Source organism: Abramis brama (genome assembly GCF_963993115.1).
Source record: "Abramis brama genome assembly, chromosome: 22".
Classification (NCBI taxonomy): Eukaryota; Metazoa; Chordata; class Actinopteri; order Cypriniformes; family Leuciscidae; genus Abramis; species Abramis brama.
In genome coordinates, this window is record NC_139984.1 from 6,637,289 (window position 1) to 6,662,021 (window position 24,733).

The following is a 24,733-nucleotide window of genomic DNA, read 5'->3' on the forward strand; positions in this document are numbered from 1 at the left end:
CACAGCAGTGTGTGTGTGCGCGTGCGTGTGTGTGTGTGTTTGCAGGTGTGTTGTGAGGAATGGCCGGTAGCTGAACTTCTTTTGCGCGGATGCTCTGACAGCACCCATATGGCTGTGCATATATGAATACACCAGAGATCCTTTTTTCCCCTTCATTGTTTCATTTCCTGAGGGAATCTTTCTTACATTTCCACAAAACCTTTGTGTGAGAGTCTCTGTGCTCTTACATCTAGAGCGCTGCTCTCCAGAACACACGTTTGCTTCTCTGTACCGTGTCCTCACGGCTCATTGGTCTTCCTGCTCTGAGGCTGGGTGAATTAGCAAGCGTACTGGCCTTTCTAATTAAAAGTCGCTGACTCTGTATCCCGGAGGTTGTGAGGGAATGCCCTGACCCCTCTGAAGACAAAGCTCAGTGCGCAGGGCAATCTACACCGGCTGATGTGTCTGTGTAATAACTTTAAAGTAAAAAGAATTGCGACAAAATAAGTGGGTATTTGTGTGGCAAGGTGTTTTCACCATTGGGTTATCTTTAATAAAACATATTTAAGTGGTCAAAAAGTGAAAAAGAACCCAGTTCTCCATGCATTCACACTGTTCCTGGTGTTAAATGTATTTTGCTTATTGCATGGCACCTTACTGAACTAATAAATACAAAGGAAATATAAAATTAATGTATTTTTATTATTATTAATATTGTTATTATGTTAGAAGAGAGATGTGTGAAAGGGTTTTATTGTTATTTGAATAGGATTTTAAAATAGCTGTTAGTGTGTGTGTGTGTGTATTGTGTATATTTATGTATATAACTATAACGTTTTTATTATTATTATTATTAACATTATTTTTATCATTATTCACATTTTTTTAATATTATTTTATAATAATAATGGTTCTGTCATTCTTTCTTAACTTCCCCGAAAGGCTGTCTGTGTTCATTTGGATCAGTCTTATATAAGTCATAGTTCCTGCGGCTCACATGAGTGAAATACTGACTCTTCTCCACCGAAACACACACTTTCTCTAACACACACCGATACTTACAAGACTCATATAGTCAAACATTAATTGGAGAGATCAAAGGGATGAAGTGTGTTTGAAACTAGAGAGAGTGTGTGTGTGTGTGTGTGTGTGCGTGCGTGCGTGCATGCGTGCGTCTGTGTGTGTGTGTGTGTGTGTGTGTGTGTGTGTTGGTTAGTATGAGCTGAGATTTTAGAGCATGTCAAGTGGAGATGACGATGATGTCTCAAATGTCAGACCTGCGTAAAGAGTGACAGAGAGAGGTCGTAAGAAAGGGAAAGTATTTTTGTTGAAAAGCTTATTTCTGTAACTCTTAAGACTGTTTTGTGATTATAATGAGTTCATGTTTATTCATCTCAGTGTGTGAGACACGCTCCCTGGACTTCAGAGAAGTGTGTGTGTGTGTGTGTGTGTGTGTGTGTGATGAGAGCAGCAGGTAATCCTGTAAGCAGCTCACCGCTGTGAATAAAACACATCCTTCACTGTAAGCGTGAGTCTGCCGCTGTATGAGCGTCTGCTTTCTGCAGAGTGTAACCAAGCAGTCATTTCTTAGTACTTGTTTTCAGTGCTTTGCACATTTACACTACTGTTTAAAAGTTTGACATTAATAATACTACTAACATATTAAAATGATCAAAAGTGACAGTAAAGACATTTGTATTGTTACAAAAGATTTCTATTTCAAAAAATGCCTTTGAAAGAATTTTCTATTCATTCTGAAAATATTGTAAAAATGTATTACAGTTTCCACAAAAATATGAAGCAGCTCAACTTTTTTTCAACTTTGATAATAATCATAAATGTTTCTTGATCATCAAATCAGCGTATCAGAATGATTTCTGAAGGATCATGTGACACTGAAGACTGGAGTAATGATGCTGGAAATTCAGCTTTGAACACAGGAATAAATGACTTTTTTAAACATCGCAACAGTTATTTTAAATTGTCATAATATTTCACAATATTTCTGTCTTTACTGTATTTTTGATCATATCAAGCAGCTCCTCCCCTTTTTAAAATAGCCAATGGCATTTCATTTATATCACAGCTTGGCCAGAGCTGTTGAGCTTGATAAAGCCGCATTTGACAGCTTATGACAGCCAGTCTAATAGTCTCCCCTTTTAGATTTAATATGAAACTGTTACTAAAGCAAAACAGTGAACATAATCATGCTGAGGATGTGCAGTTTGAAGAGTGTACTTTGTGTAGATGTCGTTTTGAAATGTATGTTGGTGCACGGCACCGGTGTTATCTCTTCCACTCGTCATTGCTGTTTCTAATGCCGAGTCTGTCTAGCAGTTTCTCCTCCTAATCTCCTCCATATTGCTTTAAAATGTGGCATTCTGTGCAGAATTCAAATGGGTCTGATAAATGTTTTGGTCTGCACCGACTCGATCATATAATCCGCTGTAAATTCGCCCCAATGGAAAGCATATTTACACTGTCTGAATCGTATCCCCTATATAGTGCACTATGAGCCATTCATCATGTAGAAAACAGTAAATGTGTGAACAAGTGATTTTAGCTGCAGCTTCATCGTCTATTTATAATATAGGGGGCGGGGCTTCAGATTCTAGAGAGCATTTGATTGGACAGAAAATCTGATGAGAAGCTGAAGTGCAGAGTGATGTCATCGAAATCATTGATCCATATTGACGAAAGTGAGAGACTGTTAGTTTTGAATGCTTATGTCGTCTAAAACCGAATTTTGTCATTGTTTTGGAGCACATTAGCTTATAGATAACCTTAAGGCTAACATATACTAAAAGCCAAAAAAAACGAAATTTTGGTTTCATGGGGACAGAGTTGCTGTCTGAGTGTCTGAAATCCATCACTTGTAGGGTTCGTTGCCTGTTGTTATGCCACCGTAACAAGCCGCTGTTTAGGCAGCGAGGCAGCTCACTGTAGTTTCGAGTAGATGACACTTCTTCGCTGTTCTCCTATTTCACCCGTGTGCAGTAACCGGCCGGATTACCCTCCAGACAGCCCTGTGCACTCCGGTCCTCACTGATCCTCACGGCTGAAAATCAATTTATGTGACAGAACCATCATCCGCCGTCACCTGGCTCCATGCATGCGTCAGTAAAGCTGAACCATGAACGCCCATCAGGGTCTATTTAAAGCTGCACTCGTCCCTGGCGCTCGTCTGTTGGGTCTGGCTGAGATGGACAGTCTGAGACAGTTTGAGCCGTTCGCCCGACGCCAGCGGAGCGGAGAGGACCTCTCATCAACCTGTGAATGAGATGAGGAGATTCACTTAACACCTGCTGACAGCCTCTGTCCCAGCATCTGGCTCTCTCGCTCTGTCTCTCCCAAACAGAAACTCAGTGAGACGCAGGCTTGTTTGCTTGGGAGTGTGTGTGAGAAGCAATTCTGGTGTTGGACTCAAGACTATAACAACTCCAACCATTATTTAGCAGGATATATTCAATGGCCGATTGTTAAAGAAATAGCCAAAATGCACAAAAATATCAATTTTCATCAGTGACTCCCCCTCATGCCATACCAGAGGTGTGTGACTTCCTTCTGCAAAGCACAAACAAGTGATTTTAGAAATAAATTTCAGCTCTGTAGGTCCATATAATGTAAGTGGATGGTGACCAACTTTGAAGCTTCAAAAAGCTGCATTGTACTAACAGTGGTATTCAGATAAGTAATCCTGAATAAGGTAATCAAATGTAAAATAGCATGCATAGTCTTCACTGTATACATTAAATACAGATTAATCCTTTAATAAAGTTACAAAATATATAAATTCAAGAGCACTGAGTGTTTTTCTCTTTGTCTTTTGTTGTTCGATTAACAGTAATGACACAGACTGAAACAGTACCATTGGGCTTCTGTCTCTTTAAGACCGAATGCACAGATCCAATATACTGTTGCCCATGCGTTTTCTTTCTCAACTCTTTACATTAATTTAAGACATAACCGACTGTGTTTACGAGAATACTCACCAAAATGACTTTTTGAGGCTGTTTGATGCTATTTACAATGTGCGCATACTGATAGATGTTATTTAGACTAAGTTTAAATAGTAATAGATTCTATTTGCACTAAGTGAAAATAGTGGTAGATTCAACTTACACTAAAAATAGCAGTATTTTCTTTGCAATAAGTGTAAAGAGTAGTAATTTTGTTTATACTTATAAATAGTTGCAGATAGTATTTGCACCTTAGTGTTGTTGTACTTTAAACGGCATGAAATAATAACATAGAGTTTAAATTATTATATTTATTTAAATCATTAAATGGATACCACCTTATTGGGACAATAAAGCCCTCCCGACATCCATCCCTAACCTTACCCGATAAACACTTTATTAAACACACGTTAGACACTATTTCCACTTTTCGAATATTTTCTTCATTTTTATTGAAAATAAATGCCTTTCCGATCTGATATGTGATGGGAAAAAAAAGGAGGTTAGAGGGTGTTGATTTGCGTCAATACTTTCTGCCATGCACCTTAACACTACACTATCGCTGCTGTTAACAATCCAGTGTCTTCTGTAGTTTTGTCTGGCCCGACGGAGTTAGAGTAAATAGCCTCTGCCAGCAAGGCAGGCTATCTGCACTCAATGTAAATAGACATGCCGTTAAAAAAAAAAAAAAAAAGGCCTTTTACTGTGCAGGCAGCCAAATTTTATTGAAAGCTCATTTTGCCAGCGAAGTATCCCTTTAAAGCAACACTAAGGAACATTTTTTTACCTTAAAATAATGTTTCCAAAATCGTATCAGTGGTTCATCAAGTCGTAACAGGGTGAAAGGCACTTCTGGATTCGCTGTGCAGCCCTATATCTGCTATAACCACACTATGCAAGTTTGCCAAACCGGGTCGCGTTTCTGTAGTTCGAATGAGACATAAGAAAACTACAAATTTGACTTGCTTTACGTCAAGCGTTACAATAGTCATTATTTAGTTTTTCTTCGTTTCTGATGTTGCAATACATTATACTTTCATGAAATCATGCAACATACTCTTCCTTGTCTGTGGACATCGTTCATTCCAAAGCCCGTGCTGGATAAACAGTGAGTGTGTGTGCGACAGTAGGCTGCGGGCGGCGAAATTATTTACGACAGCAGTAATGGACAGTTCCACTTCCAACCTGTAGGGGGACCAAAGAGGAAAAGTTCCTTAGTGTTGCTTTAAGTTGGAAAAACAGTGAAGAGTAGAAATAGGAACATTATTATTATTAAGACCAAGTGAACCTGACCAATTACAGACCACTGATTGGCTAAAATCCTGTCGATATCCATGCTAATTGTGATTCCACCCGTTTATTCTATTGATGCGCATGTGCCAGATGCTGAGGGAAGGAGTGAGCATGTAATGGCAGCTGTGTTAGTGAGGTCAGCCGAGTGGACACTTCTCCAGGGCTCTGGATGGATCTGTCAGGTCACATCTGACTTGAACCAAGTGAAATAGATAGCACAAAGAATCCAGTGCACACACACACACACACACACACACAGTCAGAGCGTATTTAAGACACGTCTCCCTACTTCTGTGTGCTCTTCCTCCATTTCTGCTCTAGATTTTGATCTCATCCGTTGGTTCTTTCTCATTCAGCTCAGTCGTTCACCCCCTCAAGCCTTTTTGTGTCCAAGATAGCGTCTCTCTCACAAGCACACACACAATAACAACAGACAGTGTAAGTTGTGTGTTTGTCAGAGTCTAATTCTCCCTCTCTGTCCTCTTCTGCAGTCATCACAGTCAGACGACATGTTGGGACCATCCTAAGATGACCGAGCTGTATCATTCTCTTTGTAAGTGATACAAACACAAACACACACACACACACACACACACACACACACACACACAGTCGAATACGTCTTTTGTGCCTCAAGAGATGCGCTGAGAGAAACTCAAGTCTCACCAAAATACACAGATGAATAAATACTGGACAGCAAGTGTCCGCAGAGACCCACTGTCAGTGCAGGTGTGTGTGCGTGTGTGTGCCGTCTCTGTGAGGCAGGAAACCTCTAGAGTCGTCACACACACACACACACACGGCACCGAACCAGATGTGAGTCAGTCAGTCAGTCAGTCAGTCATATGTGAGAGAGTTAGTTTTGTGTTTGGTTCAGGTATATATATATATATATATCAAAAATAATTAATACTGTTGTTATTTCATTAATATCTCGAATAAGATTTTATGTTCTATATTTTAATTCTAGATTAAGTTATTTATATATATATTTTTAGTATTATATAATATATACGTTTATTATGTAATCATTTTTGCACTTCTGCTTTAACTTATTTTATTTCAGGTAAATGCCAACATTTAGTTTTTAGTTTTTTAGTTTTCAGCTTTAAATTTCATCTAATGTTTATATATATATATTTTATTTTTATTTAACTAAATATTTGTAATAGTTTTAGTTAACTGTCAAAAAGTATGACAAGTTATTATTTTATGTATTTACTATTATGTTATTTTAACTCATTTTGCATGCATGATACATCTAAAAGAATACAGGATTTCAAAACAGAATGAAAATTTAATGGAATCAGTCAAATTTTGGGTCAGGCTAGGTCGTCAAATCTCATCGTTAATTTATGCTGCTAATGCTAATGAGTGTGTTTACGTTTACAGCGATGCACTGATAGTTCTGAAAACACTAGAAAACCTTGTTAGAATGGATTTTAAAATCAAACTGTTCAGGCTGATGTCAAATGTGATGTGTGTGAAGTTGACAGATAAGACAAACATCTCGCTGTATTGATCATATTTTGTGTTAACCATTTTTGACCTTTTCTTAATAAGAACAGATCAGCCTGTTACATGACCTTTACATAATTATTTATTAACCTTAACCGGTGTCAGATCATACTTGTAAACACGCTCATTAACACAGACCTTTTTTTAAAGATGAAGTCAAACATTGTATCAATCTGCATGTCGTGTCCTTTTTGTTGTGAAATATTTAATTAAATATGCTGTTTATGTGGTCAAATGAATTTTGTGGATGCGTGTATGTGTCGGATGTTGCGCTGTTTATGGATTTAACACGTCACAGTGTAGTTCACTTTACAGTCTTTGTGTTGTTCACTTTTCTTCGCTTTCTCTCCTGTTTCCATATAGCTGACCTCAACAATGTGCGGTTCTCCGCGTACAGGACGGCTATGAAGATCCGCCGGCTGCAGAAAGCCCTCTGCTGTAAGTGTGTGTGTGTGTGTGTGTGTGTGTGTGTGTGTGTGTGTGATTAGAGCTGCACCGTTGCATCGTCTCACTCCATCGGCTCAATTAACTCAGAGAGGCCCAATTAACAGCACAAAGAGAATCCGTTAGAAGTGTGTGTGTGTGTGTACGTGTCTTCCGCCGCCTCCATGCCTCACGTCCTCATCATTTGCATCATGTGTTTGTTTTTTGAGTTGTTAATAGGTCTAATTAAAGAGTGTAAACAGGGAATATGTCATCCATCGCTCCATCAAAGATGGCGTTCAGTCGCTGACGCGTGGTCTAACGGAGCGTGACGCCATGAAGACACGAGCAATAAAACCTGCATGTTAATCGGGTGTTTGCTTTAACATGACATTCTGCCCGGAAGCTGAGGCTCTGCCCACAATACCAGTCCACATAACTCTATCTTAAACATCACGTGTGTTCTGATCGCCTGTTATTTTGTTTCTTTCTGTAGAAATACAGTCAAACCAAAATGTATTCAGACACCTTCAACATTTCTCACATTATCACAGTTTATTCGCTGTAGTTTAGAAAATGGTAATAAAATATGACAATAACTGAATAGCTGTTAAATTTAACTACACAGTTAGATAATACCAATTTAGCTCAACCAGTTACCAAGCAATGCTTCATTTGTTCAGTCTGTGGTGTTAAAAGGTCGCTTTAGTAATTAAGGAAAAAACACTTCAGCAAAACATGGTCTGGTCAAAGTGTCTGAATCATTTTTGGTCCCAAATTTTTTATATAAATGTTACTGGTAGTCACTGTATGAAGAATATTTTGGTGTAATATGTCAGTTTACTTTATTTTGTTCACTTACACAAATTAACTATAGTGTCCTGCAACCACTAGTACAAACATATCAAAAAATTATATCTGGTGTCTGAATAATTTTTGGTTTGAATGTATTTACAAAATATGCAATGATTAAGCTCATACTGGCTAATATATTATGATGCTTACACATTTTGTCCATCAAGATAATTTATGAAAAGTTATATTGCATTGTTAATTAAATTAAAACACATTCAGATCTATATTAGTTTTGGATAATAATATTCCAGTATTCACTGCAATGATAATAATGATATTTGTTGTGTAACAGTGGCAACCCTATTCACGACCTTATCTTGTCGTATGTTTTGAGATTTAAACTTTAGTGGCAGGCGCTCTGTTAGAGTTGGCAAGTTAGTAAATCATGCTCCGAACTGTTTATTGAAGTACTCAAATGACATTTCTTTTAAATATTTAATATAAGAAAATGTTTGCTGTTACGAGTATGTATTGCTACTTAGTCACTTGGTGGAAAAGATGCCCTTTAATGTGTTTTTAATGACTTAAATTACTATTTAATTACTTATGTTTAAAATATGTCCTCTGTTTCTGAGCCTCTGAATCTTGTCTCGGTGTTCTGTGAGGACAGAGATTTCTCTTCTTATGCCCCAGAAAGAGCACAACTCTCTTCTAAGTGAAGCTAGAAAGTCATATTTAAATTTAGAAAAGCTTTTGTTTGATTTCTTTATTTCTTGGAATGCAGATATTATTTATACAGCCAAAAAAGTCAAATAGATGATATTGTAAATCAGTGAGAAAATTAATATAAACATCAGCCGTCACTCTTTAACTCCCAATAATGTCTTAAGATGATATTTAAATGCTAAGTTTTATGATCAAAGTTCTGTAGTTTTAAAATATATAATGCAATACAATATAAATATGACTGAAAGATGATTCCTCAAAAGCCTGATGATCATATTTGATGCTCATAATTTTTCTAATAAATGATGTATGGATAATTAAGTAAACCTAAGTTGCTTCAGTCCAGTAAATATTCATCTTCAAACATAACTAACAAAATCAGTAAAGATTGCACGAGCCATGAGCTGAAGTTGGATGTTTTTACAGTTATACTAAAAAGCTTTTCCTTGCTACAGAAGTATAATCTGTCAGTATCAGATGACAGAAGGAGAATGTTTTTCAGCAAAGTTTTGATCATGATTAATAATGTGTGTATCAGTAGTGTGTATAGGGTTAAAGCGTATTCTGAAGGATCTCCGTGTCTCTGTGTCTGTCAGTGGATCTGCTGGATCTGAGCGTGGCTCAGTCCATGTTCCAGCAACACAAGCTGACGCTGAACTCCCAGCAGCTGACGGTTCCCGAGGTCATCAACTGTCTGACGTCTGTGTATGACGGACTGGAGCAGGAACACAAAGACCTGGTCAACGTCCCACTGTGTGTGGACATGTGTCTCAACTGGCTGCTCAATGTCTACGACACGTACGTATGGCACGACAACACTAGATCTGCACTGCGCAGCGTGTGTTCATGTTGCAGCCGCTTTGAAAACGGATGTTTTGCTTTAGAAATATGCCTAGACTTATACGTCTACATATCATCAGACTTGCATCAAAGTAAGTTCGAGATGTCTCTGGTCTACTCATTGACATTGCCTTATGATTCTGATCATGTGCGTATGCAGTCGTATAAATAACAACATTAAAGAATAAAATATATTTTGTTCCAGTGCATTTCTGTTGTAAATGAAGTAGGAAACCGATACATGTGTGTGTTTTGCTGAAGGCTGGCCTGGAGCTCAGAGCTGACTGATGTGTGTGTGTGTTATTGCAGAAACACTCAGACTTGCAGTGCTTCCACAGACTGTGTTGTACTAAATGAACACTACAAAAATGTGTTCTCGAATCAGTGATGGGCAGATGTATATTGTTGTCACGTGCTTATCGCTGCCTGTTTTCTCTTATCCACAATGTTCTTGTGTTCCTCAGGGGTCGCAGTGGGAAAATCCGAGTTCTGTCCATGAAGATTGGTCTCCTCTCGCTTTGTAAGGGTCACCTGGAGGAGAAATACAAATGTAAGATCTGTCTGTCATCTATCTATCTATCTATCTATCTATCTATCTATCTATCTATCTATCTATCTATCTATCTATCTATCTATCTATCTGTCTATCCGTATATCCATCTATCCACTCTTATCTGTCTGTATGTCTGTCTGTCTGTCTGTCCGTCGATCCATCCTTTGTATTATTTTCAAAAAGCTTGATCGTATGCTGTGAATCACAGTGCTGCTGTAATCAACAGTATAACTCTATATGAGTTCAGTGATTCAGATCAAATGATGATTATGTCAAAACACAACCAACACCATCAGATCACCTTTTCTCTTTGTTCATCTGGCTGTTATAAACAAGATTTAAGGGTCATGAGCCCAACTAAAGCAAACACTGATCACCATAATGGTGACATAAATTGTGATTTTTATATTTATTTATTTATTTTATTTTTCTTTCCTTTGGTGATTCTGCTTGTTAACATCAGGTATCTTCAATAATGGTCACTCAATTAATCACTTATTTATCTCATTAACTTTAACACTCTGCAGTGTTCATTTAACACTCATATTTTATCATATTTAACTCATATTTATTTTTGCTCTTTGAGGTTTTGATGTATTTTCTGATAATTTGAATGAATAGTGAATATGTTGGTGTTGTTAGATCACGTTAAAATCTAAGCTGCATCCCTTTTAATGAAGGTGTTTGTGAAGCAGCACAAACCCCATGATGCCCTTCCCCTGTTTCTGTCCTGTTTTCACCTGAAAGCACAGATTGCACTCCCATGATGCATCTCTCCGCGTAATTGGGCTTTTTGCTCTTTTAAGTTCCTCCTCATCTCAAGTGATCACATTTGACAAGTGATCAAAACTGAAAACTAAACTCTCAGCGGGTGAATCCCTGTGTGCGTTCGTTCTCCAGTGAGAGATCTCCACGTCTGAATCACTGTAGACAGACGGAAAACGATGCGTCACGCTTGTTGGGATGAAGAACATGATTTTCCCATTTCCGGTCAGCAGTTTGAGGTTCCCTCGGCCCGGTCAGCACTCTATAAAGCAGTGCTGTGTGACAGACAATCACTGATGCTTCAGTGTCGGGGTAGTTCACACACCGCACAGTCCAACAGAGTCTGTGACTTTAGTTGAGTGTGTGTGGAGTGAGAATAGAGTTTATTGAACTGCTCTGACGCTCTCAGGACAGAGGTCTTGAGTTCAGCTGTGTGTGTTTGTGTGAGTGCGTGTGTGTGTGTGTGTGTGTGTGTGTGTGTGTGTGCGTGTGTGTGTGTGTGTGTGAGACAGCTCTGGCAGGGGTCTGCTCTTGCTGTGGTAATCAAGGTCGTCTCCGAAGGTTATAAAGAGAGAGACGGATGAATGATGATGGAAAATGACACTTATCATTGAAGGACTTTTAGTTCTCTTTACTGTATAACTTTACTGTTTATCCACATTATATTTTAAAACATGAATATTACTGAAGGTTTTGCTTTAAATATCAAATGGAAAAAAAGACAAGCCAAATTATCTTCTCAATTTATCCAAATAAATAATGTTAGCTGAGAAGTTTATTACCTGAGGTAAAACACTCCCTGATGTGCTCAGTTCATATGAGTGGAGAGAGAATGAAAGGTTAGGAGCTGTGAAATATGATTTTATCAAACTACAGCGTGTTTTTTATTCATACAGTTTAACAGAAAACTTTTAGAAAAGCTTTGACAGATTTGGCCGTTTTTTTATATGCAGTCTATCTGTCTGTCTACAGCACAGGTGTCAAACTCAGTTCCTGGAGGGCCAGAGCCCTACAGAGTTTTGTTCCAACCCTGCTTCAACACACACACACCTGCAGTTTTCAAATAAGCCTGAAGGACTTGATTAGCTGATCAGGTGTGTTTAATTAGGGTTGAAGCTAAACTCTGCAGGGCTGTGGCCCTCCAGGAACTGAGTTTGACACCCCTGGTCTACAGTATCTATCTATCTATCTATCTATCTATCTATCTATCTATCTATCTATCTATCTATCTATCTATCTGTCTGTCTGTCTGTCTGTCTGTCTGTCTGTCTGTCTGTCTGTCTGTCTGTCTGTGTATATCGGTCTAGTTTTCTGCCTGTCTCGTTCTGTCTTCCTGTCTGTCTAATTATCTGTCTGTCCATCAATCCGAGAATGATAGATATTTCCATCCATCCATCTTCATGTCTGTCAAGATTCTGAGTTTATCGTTTCTTTTGCGCTCATGTCTCAACATCTTTTGCTCTCTTAACATTTTACGAACGTAAATTAAAAGAAATTATTTTATAAACGTATTTATTTGTATAGTGCACTTTAGACATTCTACTAACTATAAGTAATTTTGCAACAACGTCAACTAACTATTAGAGTATTAGTAGACTGTTATGTTTGGGTTAGTAGTATAAGTTGACATGTAGTTGTAAAGTTACCTATAGTCAGTAGAATATATGTTGAGGAGCATCACAATAAAGAGTTAGCAGATATTAAGCAGACAGTCTACTAATACTCTAATGACTGAGAGCTGACACGGAGTTAGTTACGTATAGTTAGTAGAATGTCTAAAGTGGACTATTGAAATAAAGTGTTGTGCTGATCTGTGTGTGTGTCTCAGGTCTGTTTAATCAGGTGTCGTCTGCGGGCGATACGTGTGATCAGAGGCAGTTGGGTCTCCTGCTTCATGATGTCATCCAGATCCCGAGACAGCTGGGAGAGGTGGCGGCTTTCGGCGGGAGCAACATCGAGCCCAGCGTCCGCAGCTGCTTCCAGCACGTGCGTGAACACACACACACACACACACACACACAGTGGAAGTGTTTGCTGCTTGATTTTTATTTATGAACACTTTTGCTGGACACTCTGTCCATCCATCTATCTCTGTACCTGTCCGTCTCTCCATTTCCCTGCCTTTATTTCTCTCCATCTCTCTATCTGTCTTTTCTTCTGTCTCTCTCTATCTTTCTCTCTCTCTATCTATCTATCTATCTATCTATCTATCTATCTATCTATCTATCTGTCTATCTATCTATCTATCTATCTATCTATCTATCTATCTATCTATCTATCTATCATCTGTCTATCTGTTTATCTATCTGTCTGTATCTATTTATCCATTTCTCTGTCTGTCTATCGTTCTTTCGCTCTGTCTGTATATGGTTCTGTCTATCTGTTGTTCTGTATATCATTCTATCTGTCTGTCTTTTCTGAATCTATTTATCTACCGTTCTGTCTATCTATCATTCTATCAGTCTAACATCCTACTGTTCTATAGATGTCTTCTCATCTGTCATGTTGCCCGTATCTGTCTCTCAGTCTGTCTGTCTCTCAGTCTGTCAGTCTGTCTGTCTCTCAGTCTCTCTCTGTCTGTCTGTCTGTCTGTCTGTCTCTCAGTCTCTCTCTGTCTGTCTCTCAGTCTGTCAGTCTGTCTGTCTGTCTGTCTGTCTGTCTGTCTGTCTGTCTGTCAGTCAGTCTGTCTGTCTGTCTGTCTGTCTGTCTGTCTGTCTCTCAGTCTGTCAGTCTGTCAGTCTGTCAGTCTGTCTGTCTCTCAGTCTCTCTCTGTCTGTCAGTCTGTCTGTCTGTCTGTCTGTCTGTCTGTCTGTCTCTCAGTCTGTCTGTCTGTCTGTCTGTCTGTCTGTCTGTCTGTCTGTCTGTCAGTCTGTCTGTCTGTCTGTCTGTCTGTCTGTCTGTCTGTGTGGTTTGATTGCACTCAGTGTCAAGTCTGAAGTGTTTTGAAGAGAGAGAAATAGTCGTTTATAAATGAGTGAGGAGGAAGAGGAGGAAGAGGTCCAATCAGAACTGACAGACAGGAAGAGATGTCACTGCAGCAGAAAAACAACTCTGGAAATAAAGGCTAGGTGTGATTTTTAAAGGAGGAGGCCAGATTGCAGAGCAACATTTCAGATGAAAGCTGAGAGAGCAAATAAACGATTGATGAGAGACTGACGAGTGAAGGGATGACAGACAGACAGGACAGTGTCACACCTGAAGCCTTTTGAAGTCCATCAGTGCTGATGGATGGAATCACCCGAACGATGGGTTTCTGTTTCTCTTGTTGCTCATGGGTGTTTGACTGGAAGTTTAAGAGCACAAAACATGTCAGGAGGTCAGAGTTCAGAGCTGTAGGTTATCCAACCCCAATTAAACACACCTGAACCAGCGAATCAGTGTCTTACTAGAGACTTCCAGGCAGGTGTGTTGAGGCAAGCAGGAGAGTTTGAACACCCCTGCACTAGTCAAAGCGTGATATCAAGCAGATCTGTGAGAGATTTAACACACACACACACACACACACACATATGGGTGCGCGCCGTGCTGTCTGGGACGAAAAAAGGTTAGATTCACTCCTGAGGCCCAAACATTCATCTGTGTGTGTGTGTGTCAATGCTAAGTGTCCCGCCGCTGACATCACTGCCAAGATTGTTGCTGTTGTACAACAGAATTCCTGCCAAAATCACTTAATCATGGTCTTATTTGATCATTTATTTGCCATTGTCTTGTTTGTTTTGTACGTCTGAAATATGAGAATTTGTTTGTCACAGAGTTCAAATAATTACAGGAATGCAAAAACAAACACAAATCATGTTTACAGTAGTGCATTTACAGTGGGATACACAACTAGGATAAACATTCAAACACAGGCTGCTTTAAAAGTATAGCCACAAAACGAAATCGTTCAACCAAAAATGAACATTCTGTCATCGTTTACTCACCCTCATGTTGTTCCAAAACTGTATGACTTTTTCTTCTGCAGAACACACACACACACACAATATTGATGTTGAGAAATATATAAATAAAAGTAAATAATGACAGAATTGTCATTTTGTTGTTATCTATCCCTTTAATGTGTCACAATCATCAATAAACCATGTCTGTGTGAAATGTTAACTTGTTAACAGTAAACCCTGTAAGTTTGACATGATATGTGCAATAATACCAGAAAGAGTCTCTACATATAATTCAAGTGTGCTGGGATTATCAGTAATTATGTCTCAGTATTAATATAACATTTTCCCACCTCTAAAATCGAAATCGATGATTTACAAGCTTTAAATCTCAAATAATATATATATATATATATATATATATATATATATATTCAGGAAGTATAATACAGGCTTTTTAAAAATACATAAGCAGCACATTACTGATGTTAAACCCTTCAGAATGTCTTGCCTCATTGACTTCCATTGTAATTACATTAGTTGTTTGTCAAAATTGTTTCCTTTGGTAGTGTCGCAGATTCTTATAGAGAAGCTACTGATGGGCTGTATGACAGATGAAACGGATGACATAATATTCTTCACATTTAGCTAATATTCCTTCTATTGCACTGGTTAAAAATCACCCAGTACAGGGTGACATCACTGAATGCTCGTTCTCGACGGAGATATTCACGAGGCTGTTATATCTCTATAAAAGCAGCCGTGCGAATGACAGTCATTTATGGTGGTCTGGTAGGAAATGTTCTCCATTTCAGTCAGGCTGCGTTGTTTACGAGTTATTCACTCATGCTGTTTATGGGCTTTCTGAAATCCCTCCCTCACTGGCTGTTTGTGCTTGCGCTCTTTTCTCAGGTGCCCAATAAGGTTGAGCTGGAGCCGAGGCAGTTTGTTGACTGGATGAGGCTGGAGCCGCAGTCTATGGTTTGGCTTCCGGTCCTGCACAGAGTGGCTGCGGCAGAGACGGCCAAACACCAGGCCAAGTGCAATATCTGTAAAGAGTTCCCCATCGTGGGCTTCAGGTACGCACACACACACATTTATGTAAGTAGATAACAACCACTGAAAACAGAAACACAAGCTCATCCGGGTCACTGAAGTTAGCGGCGCTATTCGCTTGATAGGAACAGTATCGTGGACTCGCTCTCTCTTGTTTCACACAAACACAGCTACTATTGATTTGTACACTGTTGGATTATAAGATACAAACAGGTACGATTTTAAAACAGTTTAAATGTGGCAAGTAGCCGTGTAATAATCGGGATAATGTACATCCAGCCGGTTGTTATCGCAGAGTAAACCCCTTCAGGCTGATTAAGACCCCTCCGCTTCACACTGGGCTCCTGATCATCCTGTCGGGGTTTATTCTGAGATAACAACCGGCTGGATGTACATTATTTCTTACTTATACCTGGGTCTGGGTGAATACTCGATTCTGATTGGCTGCAGGGTGTCCGTTAAAAAGTGATAATGTACACCTAAATAAACCGTCAGGCGTAACCAAGGAAACCAAGTTATTGTTTGTAACTTGTAACTTTAGATTTAGATTGTAAAACTAATTAAAATAGAAACTAATGTTTTAAAAATGTGTTATTTGGCAAGTGACCATGGTATAAGCGGGTTAATGCCCTTCGAGGTGTCCATTATCAGGTTTTAATGGACTTCGGCGGAGGCAAAGGACGGAGGACTTCCGCTGCGCGTCGGACGGTTCACGCCTCGCCGTCGTCCATTAAAACCTGATAATGGACACCTCGAAGGGCATTAACCCTTACATAATGACTGTACATTAGAACAGTAAAACTTCACAAATGGTACCGGTTCTTGCATAAGTGCGGAAGATTTGAGAAGTTGGCGATTCTCCCTCAGTGTGAGAAGTGTGTGTCCAGTCCTGCTCCTGGAGGGTCACTGTCCTGCAGAGTTTCGCTCCAACCCCAATTAAACACACCTGAACCAGCGAATCAGTGTCTTACTAGAGACTTCCAGGCAGGTGTGTTGAGGCAAGCAGGAGAGTCCGGAACCCCTGCACTAGTCAAAGCGTGATATCAAGCAGATCTGTGAGAGATTTAACACACACACACACACACATATGGGTGCGCGCCGTGCTGTCTGGGACGAAAAAGGTTAGATTCACTCCTGAGGCCCAAACATTCAACTAAATGTCAGCATCTGATAGCACTCTAAATAAGAGAGAGAGACTGATGAAAGGGACAGTCGTACAGTCAGTGCTGTTCAGTCTGTTCTCTGATCAGCTCTGACACTTTTCAAAGTTCAGCTGCAAGCTACAGTAGGTAGTCAACCAGAATGCCTATTACCGCCACGCTAGCTGCCGCGGAAATGAACCAGTCGCTTTTCAAAGGCGTTTGTGAAATGACCGCCAGGTAGCGCAAAGGGAAATATCGCTAAACAACAGCAATTGCTGCATTTTGCAACGTAAGTGGGGCTTATGTCAATTAACAGTAAGGATGAAATACTACAACTATGGTCATTTCCAAATAAGCCTACAACAAACATGAAAAATAAAAAAAAAGAGCTATTGACATTTGCTGTACAATAATGAAACAACTTAATATTTGGTGCAGTTGAAACTGCATGTTATAGTAATAATTTTATTATTAAATAAAGAAAGAAAATTTGGTTAATGTTGTTTAAACAAACGATGCATACATATAGACTTAATTTAAAAAAAACACAGCACAACGTAAAAAAACTTTTGTTCATTATTCCAACAAGAATGAGACTGATTAAATATATAAAAATAAACAAACAGAACAGAATAGAAGGGGTTTTAAACTGAATTTATTTTATTGTTCTTTTACATTTTCATTGTTTGTTTTTTTTATATTGAAAGCAATACTATTTAGTTAGTCTGTTATTTTTTGTTGAAGTCTTTTTTCTGATTTGCTCAATGTATGGATCTGTTTTGAAAGTTTAATTTCGTTGCTATGGCCGGGTGTCACTGTCAGTCATCTCAATTTCGTGAATGATTCACGAAACGATAATTTAGCAGATTAAAGACGAGCTTCATCATCTTCATTTCGGCTGATAATCTCCTTCAACAGCACCAGAGGGTTTCGTCGTCTGTGTCACGCAACAGAGGCTCTACTGGAATGTAGCAAATTTATGTTGTACTGTGCCATTATTAATTAAACAAAACGCTTGACTTTAATAATCTTTCACCTATATTTAAGCATCAAGAACGGTAAAACATAGACGCTGTCGGCCAACATCGGTTAACAGCAGTAGGCTGTTAGTAGGCTTCAACGCCTGTTAATAAAAATGACAGACTGAATAACAAAGCATTTCAGAAGTTTTTTATTTTTGACAAATAGTCTTTTAAACTACAAACAAAATTATGAGGATAGTAGAGTTGAGATTCGAACTCAGGGCGCTTGAAGCACCGCGACGCACGTTAAAGCGTTGACCACACAGCTATCGTCTGAACTCTGCTTTATGAGCTCGAGCTTAACTTCTTATGCTTACGCAAAGCCTCATTGATGTGACATTTTTCTATTGTTTTATGTTGAAATGTTTTCATTTATTGACGAAAATTATGCTAATCATAACAACCTACTGTACACCTATTTAATTCTTAATTCATGCTAAAACACGAATGCTGCCGACTAACATCGGTTAGCAAGTCCTGACAATGTTTTAATTTTACAATCATTTAGTTGAATTATTTCACTGTTATGCTTCAGTTCATAAAGCTAGGCCTACTAACAAATTAAAATAACAAAAAGTATTAGACACATAACCTTGACATGCAAGACCTGTAGGCCTATCAATGTTCACGCATTAATAGTTGAATTCAATCTGTGTACTGTCATTGAGCAGAAATATATAGATATTTCTAAAATCCTGTTAGTTATAATGTAGTAATAATAACATATGCTTGGTATTAAAGTGATTAGCCTATAATTTATAGTTATGCACACAGCAATCCCATAGTTGGATTTTTATAGTTTATGGTGAAAAACAAGGTGTATTTATAATCATTAATCAGTAAAAATAAATATAATGATATATATATATATATATATATATATATATATATATATATATATATATATATATATATATATACTGATCAATGTCTTAGAAGTATTATATATAATAAATGAGCAATTAAAATGTATAACTCAGGGTTCGTACGGGTGCTTGAAATCCTTGAAAGTGCTTGAATTTTGATGATGTGTTTTCAAGGTTTGAAAAGTGCTTGAATTTTGGATAAAATGCTTGAAAATGCTTGAATTTGTAACTGTATTTCTTTCACAAGAAATATCTTTCTGACGAAATAGTTCTTTATTAAACGGAGAAAAAAATGTAGCCCTTCAGAATCAGATACATATTGATTTGCGTTACGCTGGCCAGAGCAAAAGTAGGCGGAGTTTTCATTTTGATTTCCGCGGTTGTTTGGATGCACCGTTTTTATTGGCCACGCAGCGGCAACAGTTGAAGTATTTTAAACTTTGACCGCGGCGTGCGCGCGAGCTCGCTGAGCTCCGCTTTGGTCCGAGGCTCCGAGTCGCGCGGCGCAAGCCATTGAAATATATCGGTTTCATTTTATAGCGCAGCGCGGTCCGCGTCCTCTCTGAAAGGGCCGTTAGTGACAGAGTACTTGGTGTGATAATGTAATGTAAGTATTACATGTCCGTTATGTCACATTCATTTGCAGTTTGCATATGCAGTGGACATTGCCAAAATTACAGAAGTGTAACGTGCAACCTGCAAACGTTAGCCCAGTGCATAACAACAGTCGTTGATTGCTGAACTGAAATCAGTCAGTGTCATAAGTAGTATACTGTTACTGTAATGTTTAGGATGGCCCTATGCAATATTTGCACTGCTCTATTCCAGTAAATGTTATGTAAAACGTAAAACGTTATGTCTTGGCAATGAAATACATTTATCAGGCAGGTTCCTGTGCACTCAGATATTGTTCAAACCTTGTCTATATCAAGAATGTGTCCCAAAACGGGAAGGCCTGTCAAATATTTCTGTTCAAATCCTAAGTCTTCATATTTGAAATTATTTCAGTTTTACAGCCTATAAATCACATTATCTGGTAAGCAATGTTTGGACATTAATATAATGAAAAGTATATTAATCATATGCTTTAGGCTATATACTTAGTGATACATTTTGAAGAATAAAACTTGTGATTGGCTTAAATATTAGGGCTGCACAATATATCAAAATATTGCAACTGTATATATTACAATATGCATAATTGCATATCGCAACGGCTTGCAATAACTGGGATCATGAACAAAATACAAAAAATCACTCACTGGTTTTGGCTGACTTTTGTAGCTTTAATAAGAATCAGTATATTTATAACTAAGCAGTGTTTATTTTTACATTTATTTGATTAATCAGTTTCTGTTGTTAAATAAACCTAATGTAGGATAACCTGAACCCCTAAACCCCAGTGATGTTAAAATAACACTTCTTATGCTACAGTAAAACACTGATGTTCACTGTCTTGAAGTTGTAGGGATATTTTCTTATCACAAAAAGAATGTGAAACATGTATGTGTAGGTTATATAATTTTAAAGATATTTTAAAGATAATTTAAGTTAATTTGACAGACACACTTTAAGCATTATTGTATTGCATATTGAATATTGCATTATTTAATGAGTTATCGCATATCTAATTTTTCTTCAATATCGTGCAGCCCTCTGCTATTATGAAACATTTGGCTGTTTATCTCTTTTGATGTGATAAAAACACTAAATAATAATTTTAACTATGTATTGGTATGTAATTTACGGTAGTGTAAGGTGCTGGAAAAAGCTTTAAAATGGACCTGGAAAGTGCTTGAAAAGTGCTTGAATTTGACCTTGGAAAAAGTGTACGAACCCTGATAACTAATTAATGTATTAATTAAATAGAATAAACTTTTAGCATACTTTTAAAACCTTGCATTTGCAGTCTTTTTATGGAAGAATTTAACAGTTGAAGCTCAACATGTATAATTGTAGCTATTGTATAAGCAAAACTCACCATTGATGGTAATAATGGCAAAAGCCGCCAGAACACTGCAGTAAATAATAATTATAGCTATACAACATTTTTATTATGTTATGAAATATTAATAATATAATGTTTTCTTCTTTGCTTTGAAATTTATGGACAGCATTCATATCAGAAGTGTGCACATGTATAGCACCATAAATACAAACTGATCAATGTTCCCAGGCTCAAAGTTAATGAAGGTGTGTGTGTGTGTGTGTGTGTGTGTGTGTGTGTGTGTGTGTGTGTGTGTGTGTTGCAGTGTGCGCTGAGGGGTGTATTGTGTGTCGGTTCGTCATCACGCGCCTCCATGCTGTATTTTAAACAGTGAGCACTGTGTGCTCTTGTCACAATAGGTGGTGACCTTTTCAAATGTCATGCATACATACATTATGCCCATGTATTACTGATAATGCTGCCATATTTAGAAGCTTTGGCTAAGTCTCGCTGACAGCCTCCTCCATCTCTCGAGGACTGACCGCATCAGACCGGACCATCTTGTTTTCTGAGACGTTTGTTTGAGGCAGAGCTCAGTGGTGAGATTCAGCCGGACGTTTGACAGAGGAGATATGGACTGTGTTTTGTCAGTGATAGATAGTAGAGAAGACTAAATGGAACGAGAGAGAGACACGGAGAAAAATAAAGTCTGAGTCAGTCAACCTGGATTTATTGAGAAAAACTTTGTGTTAATGGAGAAGAAATCCAGTGCCATCATTTTGTTACATTGATGAATTCACTTACAAAGCCATGCAAATGTCATTAATTGTTTAGCAGATTAACAGTTACTATTTGTTAAAGCAGTAATCCTCAAGAGACTGAGGTGATTTTACCATGGTCCTTTATAGAAGTGCAAGAGGAGGACTTCAGATTGGTAGCAAAAACATTTTCACCATGTAACATTAAGTCCATAAAGTGTGGACCAAGTTGTTTAGTTACTTAAAGGGGTGGTATAATGCCCTTTTCACAAGATGTAAAATAAGTCTCTGATGTCCCCAGAGTGTGTGTGTGTGAAGTTTTAGCTCAAAATACCCCACAGATATTTGTATAGCATGTTAAAGTTGTCACTTTTTGAGGGTGAGCAAAAACGCACAGTTTTTGTGCCTGTTCCTTTAAATGCAAATGAGCTGCTGCTCCCGGCACAGGGGGCGGAGCTTTAAGAGCTTGTGTGCTTTTACCTCACACAGACATGCACTGAAAATGTCAAAAACTTTTAGCCTTTTATGTTCAAACCGGAGTCAGACAATGATGGAGAGACTCAAGAAGAAGTGACAACATGTAGACAACATTTTTGAATGGTTAGTTGGTGAATTTATGTAGCTTATGTGTAGTTATCTTCTAGTGATTGATTACCATATTCTGTCTTGATCATCTATAAATCGCATTCCCAGGGGCGGGGTTTATGTAAATTCTAGGGATGGTGATGTCACTAACCCGGGAGGAATGTGGTGTAGTCTCTACCAGCCGTTTGTTGTAGTCCTTAAAAAGCAATTTCTTTAAAAGCAAATATCTCCCTTTGCTTTGAACTTTGAGCGTCGTAACTTTGCAGATGTTGTTTATGCTCAAACAGCAACATTACACACCAACTAAAGTTAGAAAAGTTAAATCATATTCAACCACCCCTTTAACTATCAACTGGCAGTCCTATTTAAATAGTTTTATTTTGAATTTTCATACGCGTTTCATGTGGACTTGCGTGTTTTGTCCGTCATTTACAATGGCAGTAAGTGCATCACATTACATAAAGGTTATAAAGTTTATTGTAGCTACATGGGTACTCAATTTTGTGTCATTTGGCCTAAATCTCATGTTATAAAAGATGAAGTGACTTCATCAAATTGTATTTTATAACAGTTTTTTTTTTATTATTATTACCCACATCGCACAGAAAATAATATAAAATCATTTAATCATTTATGCAGCAGCGCGGTGGAAATATTGCACACTGAAGGAATTAAATTCTATTGAATTTGCATTTCCTGGAGAGACCAGATGGAACCAAAAACAAACACCACACACAGCGCCGTCCTCCTCCGCACTCAATTTACATTTATATGAAGAAAATCTGTTTAGTAAAAATACTTTTAAACAGTGTTTTAATGATGTTATTGAATCAAGCGTGACGTGACTGGAGTGAATGAATATTCTCGAGAGGACTGAATATCAGGCAAATTCAATACCGAGTGGATTATAGTTTGACGGAACTACAGAATATCTGTGGCTGTTGTGGAATTAAGGATTTTAAAGGAATAATCTAAAAATGTAAATTCTGTCTCATCACGTCACTCCAAACCTCTATGTGTTTCTTTCTTCTGTAAAACAGAAAAGGATCAATATTCACGTTGCTTTTCCGTACAATGAAAGCATGTTATCTGACTAATAGTGTTTTTTTCCCCTCTTTTTGCAGATATCGCAGTTTGAAGCACTTCAACTATGACGTTTGCCAGAGCTGTTTCTTCTCCGGTCGCACGGCGAAGGGTCATAAACTGAACTACCCAATGGTGGAGTACTGCACACCGGTGAGTTAGTCGCGCGTGATCGCCTGCCCTACAGTCTTTCTCTACCCATCAAATTAAGGCATGTGTAATGAAGCTCGCAAACTGGAGCTCATAAAAGAGACATTTCGCATGAATGGACATTACAGTGGGCATTCAGTAGTGGTAGAGCTATGGCTCTGTTCCAAAACCTACTGAGCAGCCTTACTATCTATTGCCTATATAGATACAAATATTAAGTAAAAGATACATTTTTATTTAAAGGAACACTCCGACTTTTTGGGACTTTAGCTTATTCACAGTATCCCCCAGAGTAAGATAAGTCCATACATACCTTTTTCATTTCTGTGCGTTCTGTAAGTGTTATTTGACGCACCCACCGCTAGCCTAGCTTAGCACAAAGACTGGATGTAAATGGATAAGGTAGCATACTAATCCCAATAAGTGACAAAATAATGCAAACATTTTCCTATTTACATGTTGTGATCTGTATAGTCACAGCGTGTACAATTAACAAGGCTATATGAGACAGAGACCATTTTTAATCGTATAAATACTGGGAACTATATTCTCACTAGGCGTAGGAGCACAGCTAACGTTACTTGGGCGGAGTGATTAGCGCAGCACACGAGACGCCCTGTTGATGGTTCCGTAAACAAAACAAACGTGACTAACTAGCTAGACGTGACTCGTGATCATGGCTGACTTTTAGGAATTGTCAGAGGAATTTTACTTTGTATGAAACCAAGATCCCAAACCATATAGTTTTGAGCCAGAATACACAGACGAGGAGTTACAAACTTTGGAAGCTGTTCATTAGCAAGTTGAATGTTACAGTCCTGAGAGTTACATTTAGCGCCGCTCATTTGTTATTGAGCGATACAGTGTGTTCATGACAACACAATAATAACAATAAAGGGGATACACGGAGCCCCTATTCACGTAATAGTGTCACTACTAAGGTTACATTACATTAGCATGGCACTGTTACAGTATGGCTAATGTTAGTCATCTCAAAACATAACGGAACACTTACCGCAGCAACAGGTGATCCAATTTGTCCTGTCTTTATTATCGATGGGATGGCTGTATCCTTTAGCACACGTTTTATGGTCCGTGTGGCAACTTGCATTTTTTCAAAATAGTCGTCTATAGTAAAATGTTCAGAGCAAACGAAATACTTCGTGATGCTGTTTACAGGTGTGTTTTGTAGCCATCGATTCATCAGGTCAGCGTTTTTGGTTGGAATTCTATAAAACATCATAGTATTACCTGGTCTCCCCTGTTTATTGTCACAGCTCTTTACAATACAGCGAACACCCATGATTGTAAACTATAAATTTACTATCTAGTAATTGCTGACTCTATTACTCCAACTCTGAGCGAACTCTCTGCTCCTCACCACAGGGCGTCTCGTGTGCTGCGTTAATCACTCC

At 38.2% G+C, this 24,733-nt stretch overlaps 1 protein-coding gene across 7 annotated transcripts in view; it reads left to right on the forward strand.

Annotated features, from left to right (window-relative positions):
- Positions 1-24,733, forward strand: part of utrn (utrophin) — a gene marked incomplete at its 3' end in the record, with an annotated part of 239,702 nt that overhangs the window by 180,962 nt on the left and 34,007 nt on the right. For all 7 annotated transcript variants that reach the window (XM_084099868.1, XM_084099871.1, XM_084099870.1 and 4 more), the window contains 7 exons: positions 5,723-5,784; positions 7,113-7,187; positions 9,290-9,491; positions 9,998-10,083; positions 12,680-12,837; positions 15,642-15,808; positions 23,210-23,321. In XM_084099868.1, the coding sequence (XP_083955994.1) occupies positions 5,723-5,784; positions 7,113-7,187; positions 9,290-9,491; positions 9,998-10,083; positions 12,680-12,837; positions 15,642-15,808; positions 23,210-23,321 (862 nt within the window). The remainder of the gene's footprint in view (positions 1-5,722; positions 5,785-7,112; positions 7,188-9,289; positions 9,492-9,997; positions 10,084-12,679; positions 12,838-15,641; positions 15,809-23,209; positions 23,322-24,733) is intronic.